At 34.0% G+C, this 16,823-nt stretch overlaps 1 protein-coding gene across 1 annotated transcript in view; it reads right to left on the bottom strand.

Annotated features, from left to right (window-relative positions):
- Window positions 1-704: 704 nt before the first annotated feature.
- Window positions 705-16,823, bottom strand: part of LOC100962623 (platelet glycoprotein 4) — a 34,304-nt gene continuing 18,185 nt past the window's right edge. The window contains exons 5-15 of the mRNA XM_012812297.2: window positions 15,760-15,907; window positions 15,144-15,323; window positions 13,499-13,590; window positions 11,409-11,455; window positions 7,745-7,814; window positions 6,555-6,742; window positions 5,694-5,812; window positions 4,744-4,817; window positions 4,164-4,218; window positions 3,270-3,434; window positions 705-1,485 (exon numbers count right to left, since the gene is read on the bottom strand). Coding sequence (XP_012667751.1) covers window positions 3,270-3,434; window positions 4,164-4,218; window positions 4,744-4,817; window positions 5,694-5,812; window positions 6,555-6,742; window positions 7,745-7,814; window positions 11,409-11,455; window positions 13,499-13,590; window positions 15,144-15,323; window positions 15,760-15,907 — 1,138 coding nt within the window. The 3' untranslated portion in view covers window positions 705-1,485. The remainder of the gene's footprint in view (window positions 1,486-3,269; window positions 3,435-4,163; window positions 4,219-4,743; window positions 4,818-5,693; window positions 5,813-6,554; window positions 6,743-7,744; window positions 7,815-11,408; window positions 11,456-13,498; window positions 13,591-15,143; window positions 15,324-15,759; window positions 15,908-16,823) is intronic.

Here is a 16,823-nt window from a genome sequence, read left to right as displayed (position 1 = left end):
TATTTGTCTTCCATGGACATGGCCACAAATGTCCTAAAGTCCAACTTTTATCTTACATGCCAGTATCTTAGAGAGATGTTATTTATGCCTCCCAGGCATTACTTAGTATGTGTCAAGTATCTTCAGAAATTCAAAAGATTCCTCCAGCACGGTATTTTGGTTTACAATTGTCAGTAAAGATTTTCAAGTTACTCTAGTAGCCACAGTGAGAAGGCGAATTTATATTTCATTTTAGTATCCAAATGGGCCAGTTACTCCTTTGGTGTACTGTATCCTTCTGTGTATAAAACAAAAGACAGAAGTTAGTTTTCCTTTTCTATGCCAGAGACTTCTAGGAGAACTAATGCTCTCTGCAAAAAGGTGAACCAGCTAAAGAAAGTCAGATTACCTTAATGTGTCTCTTTTTTGCTGCTGTAAAGGATGAAACCCAATGTCTTTCTTTGCTATTTCTCCAATCACCTTAAACAAATTTCGCCTGTAATAAAGTGGCCCAAATTGAATTTAGAAAATATGTTTTAGAAAGAACAATGCATTTTAAAGAAATACGAAGTCAGATGAAAGATGTCAGATGTAAAATTAGGCTATTTTGTGACACAGCAGGAACTAGATAAAGCACACACATTGAAGAAAGAACACCTTTTAAAGGTTGAAACCCATCTTTCTGCGATGACTTTGAAAGTAAGAAATACGAAAACAGACAAGTATTACTCTTTGTAATGTTCCATACAATAATTCCTTTATTATCATTTACATCTCTTAATGCTAGAACAGCATTCTGAGGTTGCCAAGCATAAATTGTAACTGAGTAGAAACATCAAAATGTACTCAGATTTTCAAAAGAGTTGCAGAACGTGGAAAATGACAAAGTACTAAAAATGATGTCCATTTGCATGATCGGTGGCAAAACATAAGCCCATATTTTTACAAAGAAATGATGCCTGCTGTTGCTATACAGAGTATACCATAGATAAAGAAACTTAAGGTATTCTAGTTTATTAGCCAATCATTTTTTTTTTTTTTATTCTTAAACATCCTTCAAGATATTTGATGTTCATCAAGTACTGACAGCCTTGGGGACTGTCTGCTGCAACTGCACAGAGATGCTACCGGGTGGACACTTCCCCCTACTGAGGAAGACAGTCTTAGAATCTGCTCAAAACACCCCACTCCTCTGCTGGTTAGTGCCTTGGCACAAGAATATTTGTTCGTGCTTGAGCCAGTCTGTTGAAACTGAAGTCAATTAAATTGTGGCAATGATGCATTTGAAAGTTTCTGGGTTTTGCTCGTGAATTTGAATAACCTCTTGATAATCCTTTTGAAATGTGATGCTGAGTGCAAAAAAATAACGCCACCATTTCCATTTCTTCAACTAAAAGATAAGGTGCTGTTTGTAAAAAGAAAACATATTGAATCTTCAATTTGTCCATTGATACCACCGTAGATCCTAACGTAGCTGGTGCATCGATGTAAACATTCATATGCTGCCTGTAAAGCAGAAGAGATGTTATTATTTATCAGAGAAGAGTGAAATGAAACAACAGATGCTAGTTTTAAAGTATAGGACCTTAGATAGATATGATTCAGCCCAGTTTCTCAAGCTGCAGAGAGCAGTGCTCTGGTGGACTTTCCCAGTAAGGCAATGGATATTTTCATTCAAAAAGCACACACAGGGGGCTTCTTCCAACTCTCAAGAACAGCACGCATCACACATGGGTTGGTAGCTAATGAAATCTGCTTTGGACCAGCATGTCTACAGCCTTCAGATCACCTTCCATTTAAAGGCGTACAGCCTATTTTTACTTCCAGGGATTGAATATCTTTTGTGTTAAGTTTCATTGTTAATTTGTAAAAATCCCACCTATTGGGCAAGTATTAACTGTAGTGAGATATTTCCTTTATTGTGACATGAGTTAGCATTTTGAAAATATTCTGTTTAAATAAATTGTTGATAAAATTATTCAGTCTTCTTTTTAGCAAATGAACAGTGGCAGAAATAATCATAACACAAAATTGGGTTGCCTACCTCGATACAAACTATCAATATCACAAAAAAGGAATTATTTTCCCAAATTCCACTTTTTAAAGCCATCAATTTATCTGATTTATACCTTGGAAATAAACTATTTTATCTCTTTTAAAATTTGATTTTGTGGAATGTTCCTAGAAGACAGAGTGATGCTGATGAACCCAGATTCTTAGAAATTTGAGAAATTTTATTAGGGATAAAATAAGATAAATCATGTAAAATGTTAGTATGATTCGATCACATAATAAAATCTCAATAAATGTTAGTTATAAGCATCAGGGGCAGCTCCTGAGTTTCTAAACAAAAGAGCTGGAGGTCACCAGTCGGACTGGAAGTAGAAAAGAGGTATTTTGAAGTTGTGATTTTGTTTTTTAGCAAGTGTACTGCTTTTATTTATATTGCATGTTTGTTTTTTGCTTTTTTCCAAGAGTATGAAAGGGAGTGCTGATGGAAATGATGGAGAAAGTGAAAAATTCTCCCCCACATGCTACACTAGTGTCATCGTGATAACCAAATAAAAGCCTTTATTTAGAGAAGAGAAAGTCAGAGAACCATTCCTGTTTATGTGTGTGTGTGGGGGGGGTGGGGAGAATTAATATCCAAAGCACAGAGGCCTGACCCCTTTTTTTTCCAGAGTCTTAAATCTTATCCACATTTTTGCCTTACTGTGTTGAAAGCTGTTTTCTCCTATTTTCTTGTGTCAATATATTCAGATTTTAGGTAAAGCTTATTAATTATTCATTAGGTCTTCCCATTAAACTTCTAAGGTACAGGTCCTGGATTTGGAGACTGTAGGGCCAGCAGGTCTAAATGCAGCAATCCTGTTTTGTAATTTATTTCACTTCACTATTTTCTTAAATGTCATGCTTTTCTTTTATGTTAAGTCTCATCATTAATTCCTAACTTATTGAATGTCTTTAATTTCAATCCATACAGTCAGTGATATATTAAATATCTGATTTTTAAATAACTAGCTATATGACTAAGAAATGAATAGGTTAAAATTTTGGACAAACGTTATCTGTATGATAATTTTAAAATGGTCACAGTTAAACTTTATATTTCAATCCCCTCAGAATTACAGATGCAATTGAGTGATCTGCTTGACATTCATAGACCTTATTTACTCATTCAAACGTTCAGAACCTTTATGGACTAATGTAAAACACCACTTTGATAAAATGAAAACAAGTAATATATAAGCCAATATTACTGAAGCAATATCTTTTTTGTATTTACTCACTTATTTTACTCTTTTTGATCTGCATGCACAGTAGGAAATCATAAAAGCAACAAACATCACCACACCGACACCGAGTAAGACCATTTCAATAAGGCCAAGGAGGCCGATCTTTCCAGTCACTTTATTTCTGAACATTTCAGCCTTCTCATCACCAATGGTCCCAGTCTGTAAGCAAATGAATAATTACCATGATACATATTATTCACTATCAATCTAATAATATGTATAATCACTCATTTCTCTAATACTTATATAGACCTCCGTCTTCTGTAAGTCTAGTCAATGGAATTCCTTATGCAAGTCAAAGGTGGCAATAAATGCCAGATAGAGTATTTAGAGTGTGAAATATGTAAATATGCCATGTAACACTCTTCATTGTAATGGGACTCCCCTGATCTACTGAGCTATTATCTAAGATGTTTCCCCGTGACAGAGGAAAACAGTAAGATCCAACAGTGTCATTCACTGTTCTTTCAACTCTCTTCCTGTGGCTAATCAATGCAATAGCTTACACTAAAAATATCTTGTCAGGAAATAGGATAGCCTTCCTAGACCTACTCTGACCTGGCCTTGATATGCATAGTTGGCTTTTATTAGTGCCATAATAGTCACTAGAACATTCAATATGATTTACTTGCTGTTGCAGGCAGGTGCCCCTTCCCTAAGATGACCTCTATGTCAAGAAAAAGTGATTAATAGATGCATTTTGAAGAGAATCCTAAATGATAGGATTTTCTTTTTAAAAAAGAAAAAACTGAAAACATATTTTACATAGGTATAATCTTGTCTATGTGGGCAATGGAAACACATACACTTCAAATACTATCCATACTTTGGAACTATTGAGATCTTTTTCCAGTAGATGTTTGTTTTCATGACTAGTTTAATACTAACCTCATTAAGCCACAGAATAGGCACAAGATAGTTCCTCTTCAGACGCTTTAGTACTCTGTAATACACATTGAAAATTATGAAAATATCAACTAATTCATTTATACTAGTAATTATTAAAATGTTCATAGCACAGGTATAAATATATGCTCCAAATTGGCTAAGTTCTTGATTTTGTTCCCTGTTCATGAATCATTTAAATTTTAAGATAACTATTTCTCAGGCTTCTTTTGCTTTTAATAAATCTTTCTAATATACAGATTCCTAATTATATTGATTTTTTTCTAAGAATAAAAATTTATTGTTATGGAAAGATGTAGGCAGCTAACAAAATGACAGATGCTACCAAATGCTCAAATAAACATCATTCCAAAGTACATGCAAGTACCGTTTCAATAAACACTCGATCTTGCAGGTGAATATGGAGCATAAGCATTTTATAAGCATTTAATAATTAGAGCTTAGTGATACTAAGCTAAAGGAAAGTTGAAAATTGATATTCTTTTCCCCTTCGTAGACTTACTCACACTCTTACAGAAAATGCTATACATCTTATAAAGATAACCTTATTTAAAAGACTCACTCAATTTTTTTTGCTGGCTTGACCAATATGTTGACCTGTAGCCGTTTGGCAAATTGTAAAGTGAATCCAGTTATCTAAAAGAGAACAACTATTTAGTTTATAATATCTAAAACTTCCTGTTACAGCACAAGAGAAAGACTACAGAACTTAAACAGGATACTTATAAAACACGTAGGAGTTAATTAACTAGACCTGTGAATTACATTACATACATTAACTCCATATATAATTACATTTCATATATATATACACAGAGATATCTATGCATACACACACACAATTTCTTTGCCCAACTTAATGTTATGGTCTTATTTTTGTGGTTTATGTGAAATGGTTTTAATGAAATAATAGTACCTACAAAACATAAGAGCCCAGGTAGTTAATTTAATTCCTGAATGATACATATACAAACATATGTTCATTCAGAATACATGTATCTTCAGTTATAATACCATTTAACTATCGGTATTTAAATGAAACACGTCCAGAATTCTGGAACTGCATTCAAATTTTGAAAATAAAAATAGAAAAGTAATTTAAAGAATATAACTGTTATGCTGTAACAATGTTATACATTTTAATACAAACTACAATAAATTATGCCCCAAATTCTTATAAAATCTTTTAATCACACATAATATATGATGATTCCTTATATTAGCAATATCTCTTGAGTAGAGCATAAAATAATTTATATAAAATTATTGAAAGCCAATTAAAATGATATTAACAATTATTAAGAAGGCTTACAGAATTCTATGTATTAAAATTTTAATTTAATATTGTTCATATTTCATAAGCAATCCTATGAAGAAGTGAATACAGTGTTTTCTGACACAAAACCTGATTCAATGAATTAGGGCAGTTAGTACAACTAAACATGTATTGTTCTTTCAATTTCATTTCTTAAAAAATATCAACCAAAGCAGATCGATAATATATTTGCTTACAGGTTCAACATCCAAGTATGTCCTATGTTCTTCCTCATTTGGGTTTAAGCCTTCAATCGGTTCTGAAACATCAGGACTTGCATGTAGAAAATGAGGGAGTGAAATGTACACGGGTTTTCCTGAAGACAAGTTTTAAGAGTCATCTAGGGGATAAATAACTTTCCTGACTTCACTCAGAAAACATTTCCTTAAAAATGAAGCTTTTTAAGTAAACATACAGCACTGGTTTTGAAAAAATGGTTGGGACATAGGGTGGGGGAGCATCCTTCCATCTGGTCACTAGTGTACAAAATTAAAATTCTGCATCCTACGAACAAGCTAGTTGATGTCTACTACATCCTGTAGGTGTCAACTTTCACTATATAAAATTTAGCTGCTGAATATAAAGTTTTCACTAAACACATTTGCATTTCAAGCAGTAATATGTCTGTGAACTAAGAATTTCTTAGAGTTTTCCTAAACACTCTCTTTATAGCATGATGAATAGAGGTAAGATAAAACAGAGTTCATATTTTGTGTCTTAGTCAATTCTTGTTGTAGAGACCTATTGAAAATATTTACTATTTTCTAAGGAAAAAGTTGAAGCCATGGCAAATGAATAAGTAGGGATATTGGAAGTGTTCTAGAAATTATTTTCACTTATTCCTAAGAACTGCACAGAGAAAAACGAGTGGGGTTTTACCTGGTAACTAAAATTTGAAACACTGAGACAATATAAAATTAACACAAATTTTCTGCCACCACCCTTACGTTTTGCTCTGATTGCTTTCTTGCTTTAAAGTTTGGATTCCAGGTAAAGGTTCTATTTTTAAAAATATTGCAAATGATGTCTTGGACTGTGAACTGAGAATATTTACTCACCTTCTTTGCATTTGCCGATGTCTAGCACACCATACAATGTACAGTTTTTAGAGATAATTTTTTCTGTGCAAAAACAATGGTTGTCTGGATTTTGAAGGGGGGATGCAAAGGCCTTGGATGGAAGAACAAATCTATACACAGGAATTCCTTTCAGATTAATGTCAGATTCAAATACAGCATAGATTGACCTATACAGAGAAAACACAAAAAAGAACTGCCTTTCAGGAGCCTGAACTACATTCTGGAGATTGATATTTTTCTTATATTCTTACTTTATCATTGAAAACTTGGGTACTCTGGTTAGAATTTTCAATCTTGTTTGTTAGCAAAAAGTTGTTGTGAAATTTAAACACATACAAGGATTCATACGTATGTGTGAATCATTCTAACCATTGTTGTCAAAAGCTTATGAAAGACTATGGCATATTTATACTGATATCTCTTCTTATAGTCAATTTCTGCTACAGACTAAATATTTCTGAATGTCCTCATATCCTTCATGCATAGATTTAATGAAATGAAAAGTAAAGTTTCCATCTTTTATGACTTAATCCTGAAATGAAAGGCTGGGCCCTTGCTGAGGTTGGTGAGTGCTTGACACATACTTTGTTCCCCTCTGTCACCTCCCAAGTCTCCACCATAACCCAGGCAATGTCCTAGGGCCTAATGCACATTTCTTCCAATCCCCAGATGTCAGTGTATGAAGAAAGGCTGCTCTCTGCAATTTTATAGAGAAAGGAAAGATCCAGGGAGATTAAATGTTTGCCCACAGTCACAGTCTTTAGTGATAGCGCTGGGACTCGGGGGCAGTGACAAAGCCTCTAATACTTCTGAGGTAACTGCTGGGCTTCTCCTTCCCCCAATTTGATTAGAGCTTGTCAATTTTCACAGTTGGTAACATTTCCATCATCCTTTCTGAACATCTTTAGAAAGACCGAGTGTGCCTTTCTAGACCTGATTCTTACCAAATAGGCTCCTAGTTTAGTAAGAAAAGGGCAAATCAGCACTTTCTTAAAAATGGCAAAGAAAATGATTTGCATTATTAAAAAGTTGAAGGATATAGAAAGAGTAAATAAACATTAATTCTATATTATTGTATTTATTTTTAAGAAATCCAGAAATGTCACTCCTTAGCACTTGGCGGGGGGAAAGATCAGAATCACAGACATACCTCAATGTCTTTGTCTTACCTGCAAATGTCAGAAGAAAAGAATTGCAATACTCGAGACTTCTCAACAAAAGGTGGAAATGAGGCTGCATCTGTTTAACAAGTCAGTGGGAAGGATTAGAAGTGTGTTCTAGAAAAATCTAGAGATTTCAATTCAAGCATGGTCAGTAGACATAGAAGGCAAGCCAACTAAATAATCTAAAATTTACAGAGTGATCACCTTTTAAAAACAGCTACATTTAACCTCATACACCTAAACATAATTTCAACATATAAGCATTAAAAAGTTAGGGTATTGTACATTCTCAAAATCCAGTGTGTATTTTATGCTTATCATGCGTGTCAGTCATACTAGACACATCTCGAGTGTGTTATAGCTACATATGTCTAGCAGATATCACATTCAACATTTGCACATAATACACATTTACTGGTATAAAATAAACTTTTAAGAAATGGTAATGTCATATGTTAAAGCTGTATTTGTGAATTTTGGAATGACCCACCTCATAAGTAGAGTAGCAGTATTTTTATAATTAAGACCTTTTACAATTCCTGCCATATCCACATTCTTTTTAATAGTGATTCGCCTATCTGCCCTAAATACTGATTAATATTTTTAAACTTATTTACTGAACTTTTCTCACTAAACTATTTCCTGCAAATGCTTTGAAAATACTTCCATCAAATCCAAGGAGCCATTTATTTTCCGCTACAGCCCTCACTTATGGCACACATTGGATATAGGAAGAAACAACTGGTTAACTCCTCCTTTCACTCAAATGAGTGAGGAGGTATCTTTGATGGTATTAAGATACATTTGTGAGCCATTACTGAATGTGCTTATTTAAAATTCTCCATCCCAGGCTCTTTTGTGGGCAAATGTTTCTACTTTGTGATCTTATCTTCATCTGCACACGTCTGAGAAGTGAAATATAATACACCACCAGTGATTATGTTCCCTGCTTGATCCTGCTATTAAGAAAGTTGGATATTCAGAGTCTTAAATTCCTTATTTAAAAGATCTTTGGGCATTGTCTACAACTGCCTTCCACGTACCTTAAGAATTAAAGAAAAACACAGTGAAAAATTTAAAAAAAATGATTATCTGAAGTATCATTGAAGAGTATGTCATAATTATAACCCCAAACTATCAAAAACAATGACCATAGAATAGCTGACATTATCAGGGCTTTCTTTCCCCTCACCAAAAGAAACATTCTAAATGTTTATCAATAGAGTAGAACTCCCACTGTTGAGCCACTGCCTACATTAACTACCTCAAGTTGACCTAATTTCCATAGACCAGACATGCACCTCATGCACTTATCAGAACAGTAGGGCTAGTTCCTTATGTTGACCAGTTTGTTATAGTCCCTTAAATAGTCAGCTTACAGATATCCTGCTGTACTTTTGATGCAGGTCCTCTTCACCTAGGGCTGAACACAGACCCTATTTTCTGGGGTCAAACAGGCTCATAAACCAGTTTGATCAAAGTTCTGTCTAAGCTACCACCTGGGGAGGAGTGGAATGCCCCAAGCAGAATTGTGTTCCTACACCATGCCAGTTTGAAAATTAACTTCTGCCCACAGGCTTCTGGCACCAAGGGCTGTGCCATATTTTAAACATACATTCCATCTTCTCAAACCCTCCTACCTGCAGGGTATGAGAAGCTTCATATAAACTCCTAGACAGAAAGCACAAATGAGCTACCCAATGGGAACCCCCCTCCACTGTGCCAGAAACTTTGTCTTCCTTCTTCTCTTATCTAGCAATAAAATCTATCCTTTTGCTTACTCACAGTGGTCCGTAAATACAGTCTGTGAGTTTTGGAGAACAAGGACCTGGTGGAAAGATCCCGTAACACTTTCATTTTATGTCTTTTCAAACTTATTGGAAGTAAAGAATGAACTTCCATTTCTCATGATGAATATGCATTAGAACTCTCCAGTACTCTTTTCCCTACTACTGTAACTAAGAATCTCTGACGGGAAACCTCTCTGTCCTATCCAACCCCCTGTTTCTAGTTTGTTTTATTTGTATTTTCCTCTTAGATATTTTTTACTTCATGCCTGATGTGCATACATTTTTATTATTGTCCTTATTTAAGCCTCTTATTAAACTGATCTACTTCTTAGCTTTGGGTAGAATCATCTAATGATTTTTTCTTTTTCACCCTGACCCCAGAGAATCCTTTACTACGTAAGAGCAGCACAGTACATTTTTTTCTCTTAGTCTAAGGACTAAGTTTTTCAAACTTATGAAACCACTGGAGTTAGTAATACTGAGGGCTTGAAAATTTATTTTTAGAAATGCTTTAATTAAGAAGAAATTTCACCTACCCATCTATAACTCAAAACCCTAAAAAGCAAATCCAGCATTGTTTTTGCTGCCTCTTGCCGTATAATACAGTAATCTAGTTAAATAATCATGCAAAACTCAATCGTACCTTTGGAAAGTGAACATTCTCCATGCTTCCTTTTAATTTTTTCATTTTTATAGTATCTTTTCAACTTTCAAACTTTATGCTGTTCCTTAGTAGCTGAAAGCTCACCTTTAATTTTAATTACCTCATGGTATTTGATTTCCAAGCTTTTTAAAATCTCAATTCTTCAACAGGCATAAGTCAATGTCCCTTTTCTTCAAGGAGAATTATCAACCAGGTCTAACCATCCCCTGAGTACGTTTACAGTTCTTTGTTTCCTTGATTCTAATTTAGAATGCTTATTTTTAATGGTTAGTGAAAATCTAGTCTTTCTTTCTCATCTTCTTATCCAAACTAGATGGTTCCTTCTTACAACTTCACTGATTCCACCTTGGCTTTAGACCACATTGAGAAGTATGGTAACCTGCTCCATGAACACATTACAATTATTCTTCTATTTTTTAAACAATCTTCTCCATCATGTTTTACATTCAAAATCCTGTAGGGCTTGATGATCAGAACCCTGCAACTTTTAACTACTTATCCTTTTTGAGTAGTTTACTCCAAATTATAGAATTTATGCCAAACAGAGGAGTTGAGATTCTGAGGTCCCCTGCATGGGCTTCCTGATGCCCAGCCTCATTGCTCCTCACTAACCTGCCCCAAAGCATGGGCCTCCTTGTTTAAAAAACCGTACACTCTTTTAGTCAAAAGATGGATTTGAGGCTGCTTCCACTTCACCTTCTCCTGACTGACATCTTTTGTTTCAAAAATTCCTTTGCTCCTTGGTTCACTAATTGGCTTTCTAGGTGGCAAGTAACCAGACTTAGGCCAGACAATTTCTGGGTATCAGTGTGCTTTTTCTTTTGTAATTATTTTTTTATTTCTATTATTTTAATTCTAAGTTGTTATACCTAAAATATTTACAAAAGATTTGAATAGGACTTCTCCAAGTTGTTCTCTGCAACCATTACTTCTGTTTCTAGGATGGCAGTTCATTAAGTAAAGACTTCAGAAAGCAAACATTTCCCTATTAATGCTGTAAGAATGAATTCTTTATAGTTAATAAAGGATTGTGATAGCAATCCTATCACATTAAATATTTACCAAGCTTTTATAAAATAGACTCTGAATTATGTTGTGGGACTATAAAAACTGTGAAGTACATACCCTCAACTTTCAGAACACCGTCAGTGGGGAATTTGGGGGAGAAAAAGAGGTAGGTTCATTGTTATTATTACTACAAAGAAAATGTCCTTACCTGTACCATTAATCATGTCACAATAACTTTCCCAAAAGGAGAGATTCCTTAGGAAGAAAAAGAAAGAAAATGAGCTAACCGTTCCCATTTCAAGAGCTCCTTTCTCCTATTATCTTTTCCATTATGATTCAATACTTCTAATATAATGAAGATTAAATTGGGCAAGTGCTAAGTTTAAAAAATATTCTCGTTAATTTGGTTCATGTTTTGTTTGAACATTTTATCTTATTGTAATAAAGCCTGATATTATATGACTAGATCATAAAATAAAAATGCACCAAAGCAAATTAAGTAACCAAAATGTGTGTACCCCTCTAATATTCTGAAATTTTAAAAAAAAGAAAGAAAGAAACTTGGGAGAAAACAATTTAAAAACATTTATGAGAAATTTAGATATTTACTTAAGGAAGTGTTCTTGTTTTGTTTCCTCCCCCCTCCAGTGGGAGAAATGAGACATAGGAACGCCTTAACGGGATTGATGTAAGCTCAGTATAGGGTCAAACAGGGACATGGGAAGGAAGTCAAAAATAAACAGAAATTTGGATCAATTCAGATTCAAAACATGTTGATAATCAACCAATGTACATTTCCTCCCTTTTAATTCTTGCATGGGCTGACATTTAAGTAGGGCAGATTTTATTAGTTAGGCTTTGGTATATAAATAAGATATATAATATCTAGAAGTAAAGAATGATATTAATACTTTTCCTACATCTTCAGCCCCATTCCAATGATGTATAAACTGTTTTTTTCACTTTTATCATTATCCAGTGTCAAGTCAAGCTGTTGCTTGTTTTAAGCAGAATTAGCTGTTAATCATGCTAAGTATTGCGATGGTGAGTTAAACCAACCTTCCCGTGATCCTAAAGTGACTGGACATTCTTACTCTAACTAGGACTGCTTAGCAACTCCCTTTATGATTTCTATAGTATTGAAAGGGAGTGAAGTGTTCATTGTGTTTAGTATAAAGAATTGATGTGATTTCCTCTGAAATAAAGACTTAGAAGTATTCATTTTCCTCCATTTGACTTTTCTACAAACATTAGTAATTATAGACTCTTTAGAAGAAAAAAGTAGTCTACTAGTGAATAATTAACTCTTATGTGCAATTAATAAAGACTTGGTTTGAGACACTGTTAATAAAAACATTTCATTTCTATCCGTTTTAATTACCCTTTTTCAGGAAATAACATATTAATAAAAACATTTCATTTCTATCAGTTTTGATTATCCATTCTCAGGAAATAACTATTCTAATAGTTATGGCACAAAATAAAAAATTTTATTTCTATTAGTTTTGATTATCCTTTCTCAGGAAATAGCAATTCTAGTGCATAATTGTTAACTTTAAAGAAAAGGCTTTCTCCCCCGGTATTTATTGGGGTTGTTGCTATTTTACACGTATGATAAATTATGAATCCTTCAGATCAACAGGTAGAACCAGGAAAGAAAGGAAATAATGACTTTAAGAAGCTAATGTGCACTTTCACTAACTTAAAAATGGCACATTATTTTCACATTTTATATGTAAATTTTAGAATTATTTAGAACTAGTTAAAACACTAGTTCCATTTTACATTAAAAAGATTAAAACTGAGTTATCAGTATAGATCATTATTTTAAGGCTGTTTTCAGGGAGAAGTCATGAAAGCAATCATAGAAACTTCCACCTTTAGAGGTACATCGAAGTCATGTCACTGGAATATACAATTTTATTTGTATACTCTGTTACAAAAGTAAAAAAAAAAATCTATCTGCAGGACAGTCACCGGATTTACTGATGTTCTTCTTCTCTATTTGTGGCTACCTATTTGTATGTGCCTACTGTAAGGCTGGATGTGCAACAAAGATGAAAATAGTCCCTTTAGATTTGTCTGTAAACGTAAACCCAACCCTAAAATGGGGCGGTATTCAGAGGCTCTTTACTGGGGTTAAGATGCTAGTCGCCAAAACTGAAGTGTTGATGCCTTTCAGAACAGGGCTCGAAGCCAGCAAGTTTGTGCCATTGGTTGGTTTCTGGGCTTTATCAGTTGTTAGACAATCTATTCCTGCCTTCGTAACACACACACACACTGTACCCAGATACGTACCTTCTACCTTTATAAGTGTCAATTATGCCGACTTTGCTTATGTCATCCTTCCCATTGAAAACTCTATAAACTCCATCAGCAGTATTGTTGTACTGAAAAGATATGTAGAAGAAAAAGTTACTTCTATAACAAGTCATATTTTTCATAATTCTCTTTCACATTTTGTTTTTAATCCTTCTTTTCTTCATTCCTCCCTCCCTCCCTCCCTCCCTTCCTTTATTTATTTATTTTTTTTTGAGACACAGTCTCACTCTTTCACCCTAAGTAGAGTACCGTTATGTCACAGCTCATAGCAACCTAAAAATCTTGGGCTCAAGTGATCTGTTGCTTCAGCCTCCTGAGTAATGCCCCAGCTATTTTTAGAGACGTGGTCTGGCTCTGGCTCAGGCTGATCTCAAACTCGTGAGCTCAGGTAATCCACCCATCTCAGCCCCCCTGAGTGCTAGGATTACAGGCATGAGCCACCCCACCTGGTCTACACATTTTCTGAACACTGCCTCTTTATAATTATTTTACATAAAGGTTTAAAATTATTGACTTTTAAAATATTTTAAAGGATATACTATAAAAAAAGCACTTTTAGAAAAAAGTGCTAAATGCTGAAATAAATTTCAGAAGTTCACATGATCAAAGTTTACTCCAACACTCTTTGTCATAATTAAGCTAATAAGATAATTTGGTCATTACACCCATTATATTGAGGTGAGGGGACACTGAACAAAACCTATAAGAACAATGATTTGAATATTTGAAATGATATGATCTTTATGTGGCTACTAAAATGAAAAGAATGAGTATATAAAATTAAAATTTGGCCAAGGAAAAAGTGATGAGTATTGAGCTAAAATTATTACTGATTCAGATCTATGCTTCTTATTCATTTAATTGATATAAACCTTGCAATCCTAAACATTATCTAAAAGTAAAACAATAACAACGAATTGAATACTACTACTAATAGTCACATATAGTGCCAAAGGAAATCACAGTCAAAATTCCAACTCAATAGTCAGCTTATCATATCTGTAATTCAAAACATTAACCTATAATTAAGTGGACCATAAATTGTACATTCTTCTTAATCTTCAAACCTCCATTACATGACATATATGGACTCTTGGAAATTCTTATTTTAAAATGCCATTAAGATGAGGCCTACTGACTTATAGTACAATTGAGATGTGCAAATTTAGCCTCACTTTTTTATATAAATTAAGAGTAATTTATAAAAAGGTCTATAGAAGAAGGAATTATAGGATAAATACATTTAACACAAATACTAATATAATATTGAACTTGATTATGGAGAAAGGGAAATCAAAACCAAAAATAGTGTTCAAAGTTTTACATAGTAGCTTACAAGTAAATTTTGGAAAAATTGTATATTTATAAAAGAATGGAAATCTGATTATATCCAGTTTTTAATTTTAAATATAATTATTAAATTCAAATGAGTTTTCCAACTAGGAAGGTTTAAGCCATCTGTGATGTGGATGTTTTTTACAAAGGTAGGGTACATGTCAGATACGTATCTCCAGATCAGCAGTAGGGCCAATGCACTAAATGATAAAATTATGCTTGGCCAATGCCATGTCATTTATCTAATTGGAATACAACAATATTGCCATTTATATTTAGTACTTACAGGATAAAACACACCAACTGTGGTAGGAACAGGGTATGGAACCAAACTCAAAAATGGATCCGTATAGCCCCATAACAGTTCTTTCAAAGTTCTTCTTTGGAACATAGAAGATTTTGACTTATTGATAAGTGTATTGAGTACCATTTGAACAAATGAATTCTGATAGATATGGGGTGCAGCCTGCGAAAACAAAATCGAATCACTGTTTAAGACACCGATATGATATCATATGGATTAAATAATAAAATTGAGTTTCATTAAAATTTTATACCTACATCTTTAAAATTCCTGCAAAGTACTGCCAAAACAAAAAGTGTACTTTGTCTAATCCCTAGATGACTACATGTCTCTGCCTCAATGCCAACCATGAGAAGACATCTCAAATTAAACCCTATTTCTTTTGATTGATACACTTTAGGCAGTATTTGAATTCAATTGACTATTATGATTTTGTCATCTTTCCAAATGACTATAGCCGCAGTGAAAATAATGACAGAGGAATACCTTTTTTTAAAAAATGGCAAAATAAGTGAAACCTAATAATTATATTGATGAGATAATTACAGTGAATTCTAGAGCATTTTAAAACAGGTAACTCTGTGGTTTGTCTACTCACAGCTACAGCCAGGTTGAGAACTGTGAACGTGTCAGTCTCAGGTCCAATGGATAGTGAAGGTTCAAAGATGGCAGCATTGGGCTGCAGGAAAGAGACTATGTGGTCCTCAGGGTCCTGGGTTACATTTTCCTTGGCTAGATAACGAACTCTGGACAAAACAGAAGTAAACATAATTCAAAAAGATTGACTCCTGTGGACATTAGATCTCAAATGCCATTCATTCATTCAACAAATATTTGAACACATGGAATATTTCAGAAATTATGCTAAATAATGTTGTTAAATAATTCAGTACTAGGTCTTTCACAGATTAATCAAAATGGATTTCAAACTTGTAAACAGAAAATTAAAATAGCAGAGGAGAGGTGATATATGTTAAAATGAGAGTTTACACATAAATCACAGAAAAGCCCAAAACAGACACCAATACACAAGGTTCAGGTTTGGGGTGATCAGGGTGGAGAAGATGGCCACGACACCACCTGTAGCCATTCCACATCAATGGTATGAATAGCAAAGAAAAGCGTGGTCAGGCAATGTCATGTGTGATATAAGAATGGCATTATACATTTTGGGAAATGAGATCGGATTGATTGGATTATCGACTGAGCTATAAGGAGAGTGGTGGAAAATAAAGATTTCAAACATAGAAGGGTCATATCGCACTCTCAAGTGACAGATATTATCCTGCAGGTAAGAGGAAAAAGGAATGAGGCTTAATGAGGAAATAGTAAGAGCGTATTTCCTTATATAAGAAAAATCCTCCAAGTTTACAGACTCTCCATTGCAGGCTCGTCTATCTTTTTTAGATCTTTAACAAAAATTAGAATATAATTTTTATTCCTAAGGGCTACATCCCTCCTTTTCCCCCTCTCCCTATATTCAATTACTTCCAAGCTCCTGGCTCTAACATCTCTAGGTTGAAAAGTACCAACTATATTTTAGGAATGTGGGAAGGGGTGGTTATTATGGGGAAATATTTTGCAAGTAGAAGATATTCACCGAGAAGAAATAAGGTATACAGCGTCATTGTGCTCACATATATTAAACATCAGTTATGCAAG

The sequence above is a fragment of the Otolemur garnettii genome, unplaced genomic scaffold (assembly GCF_000181295.1).
Source record: "Otolemur garnettii isolate 467f Iridium unplaced genomic scaffold, OtoGar3 scaffold00005, whole genome shotgun sequence".
Lineage (NCBI taxonomy): Eukaryota > Metazoa > Chordata > Mammalia > Primates > Galagidae > Otolemur > Otolemur garnettii.
Note: the sequence above shows the minus strand (reverse complement) of the source record. Positions and strands in the feature narration are given on the sequence as shown.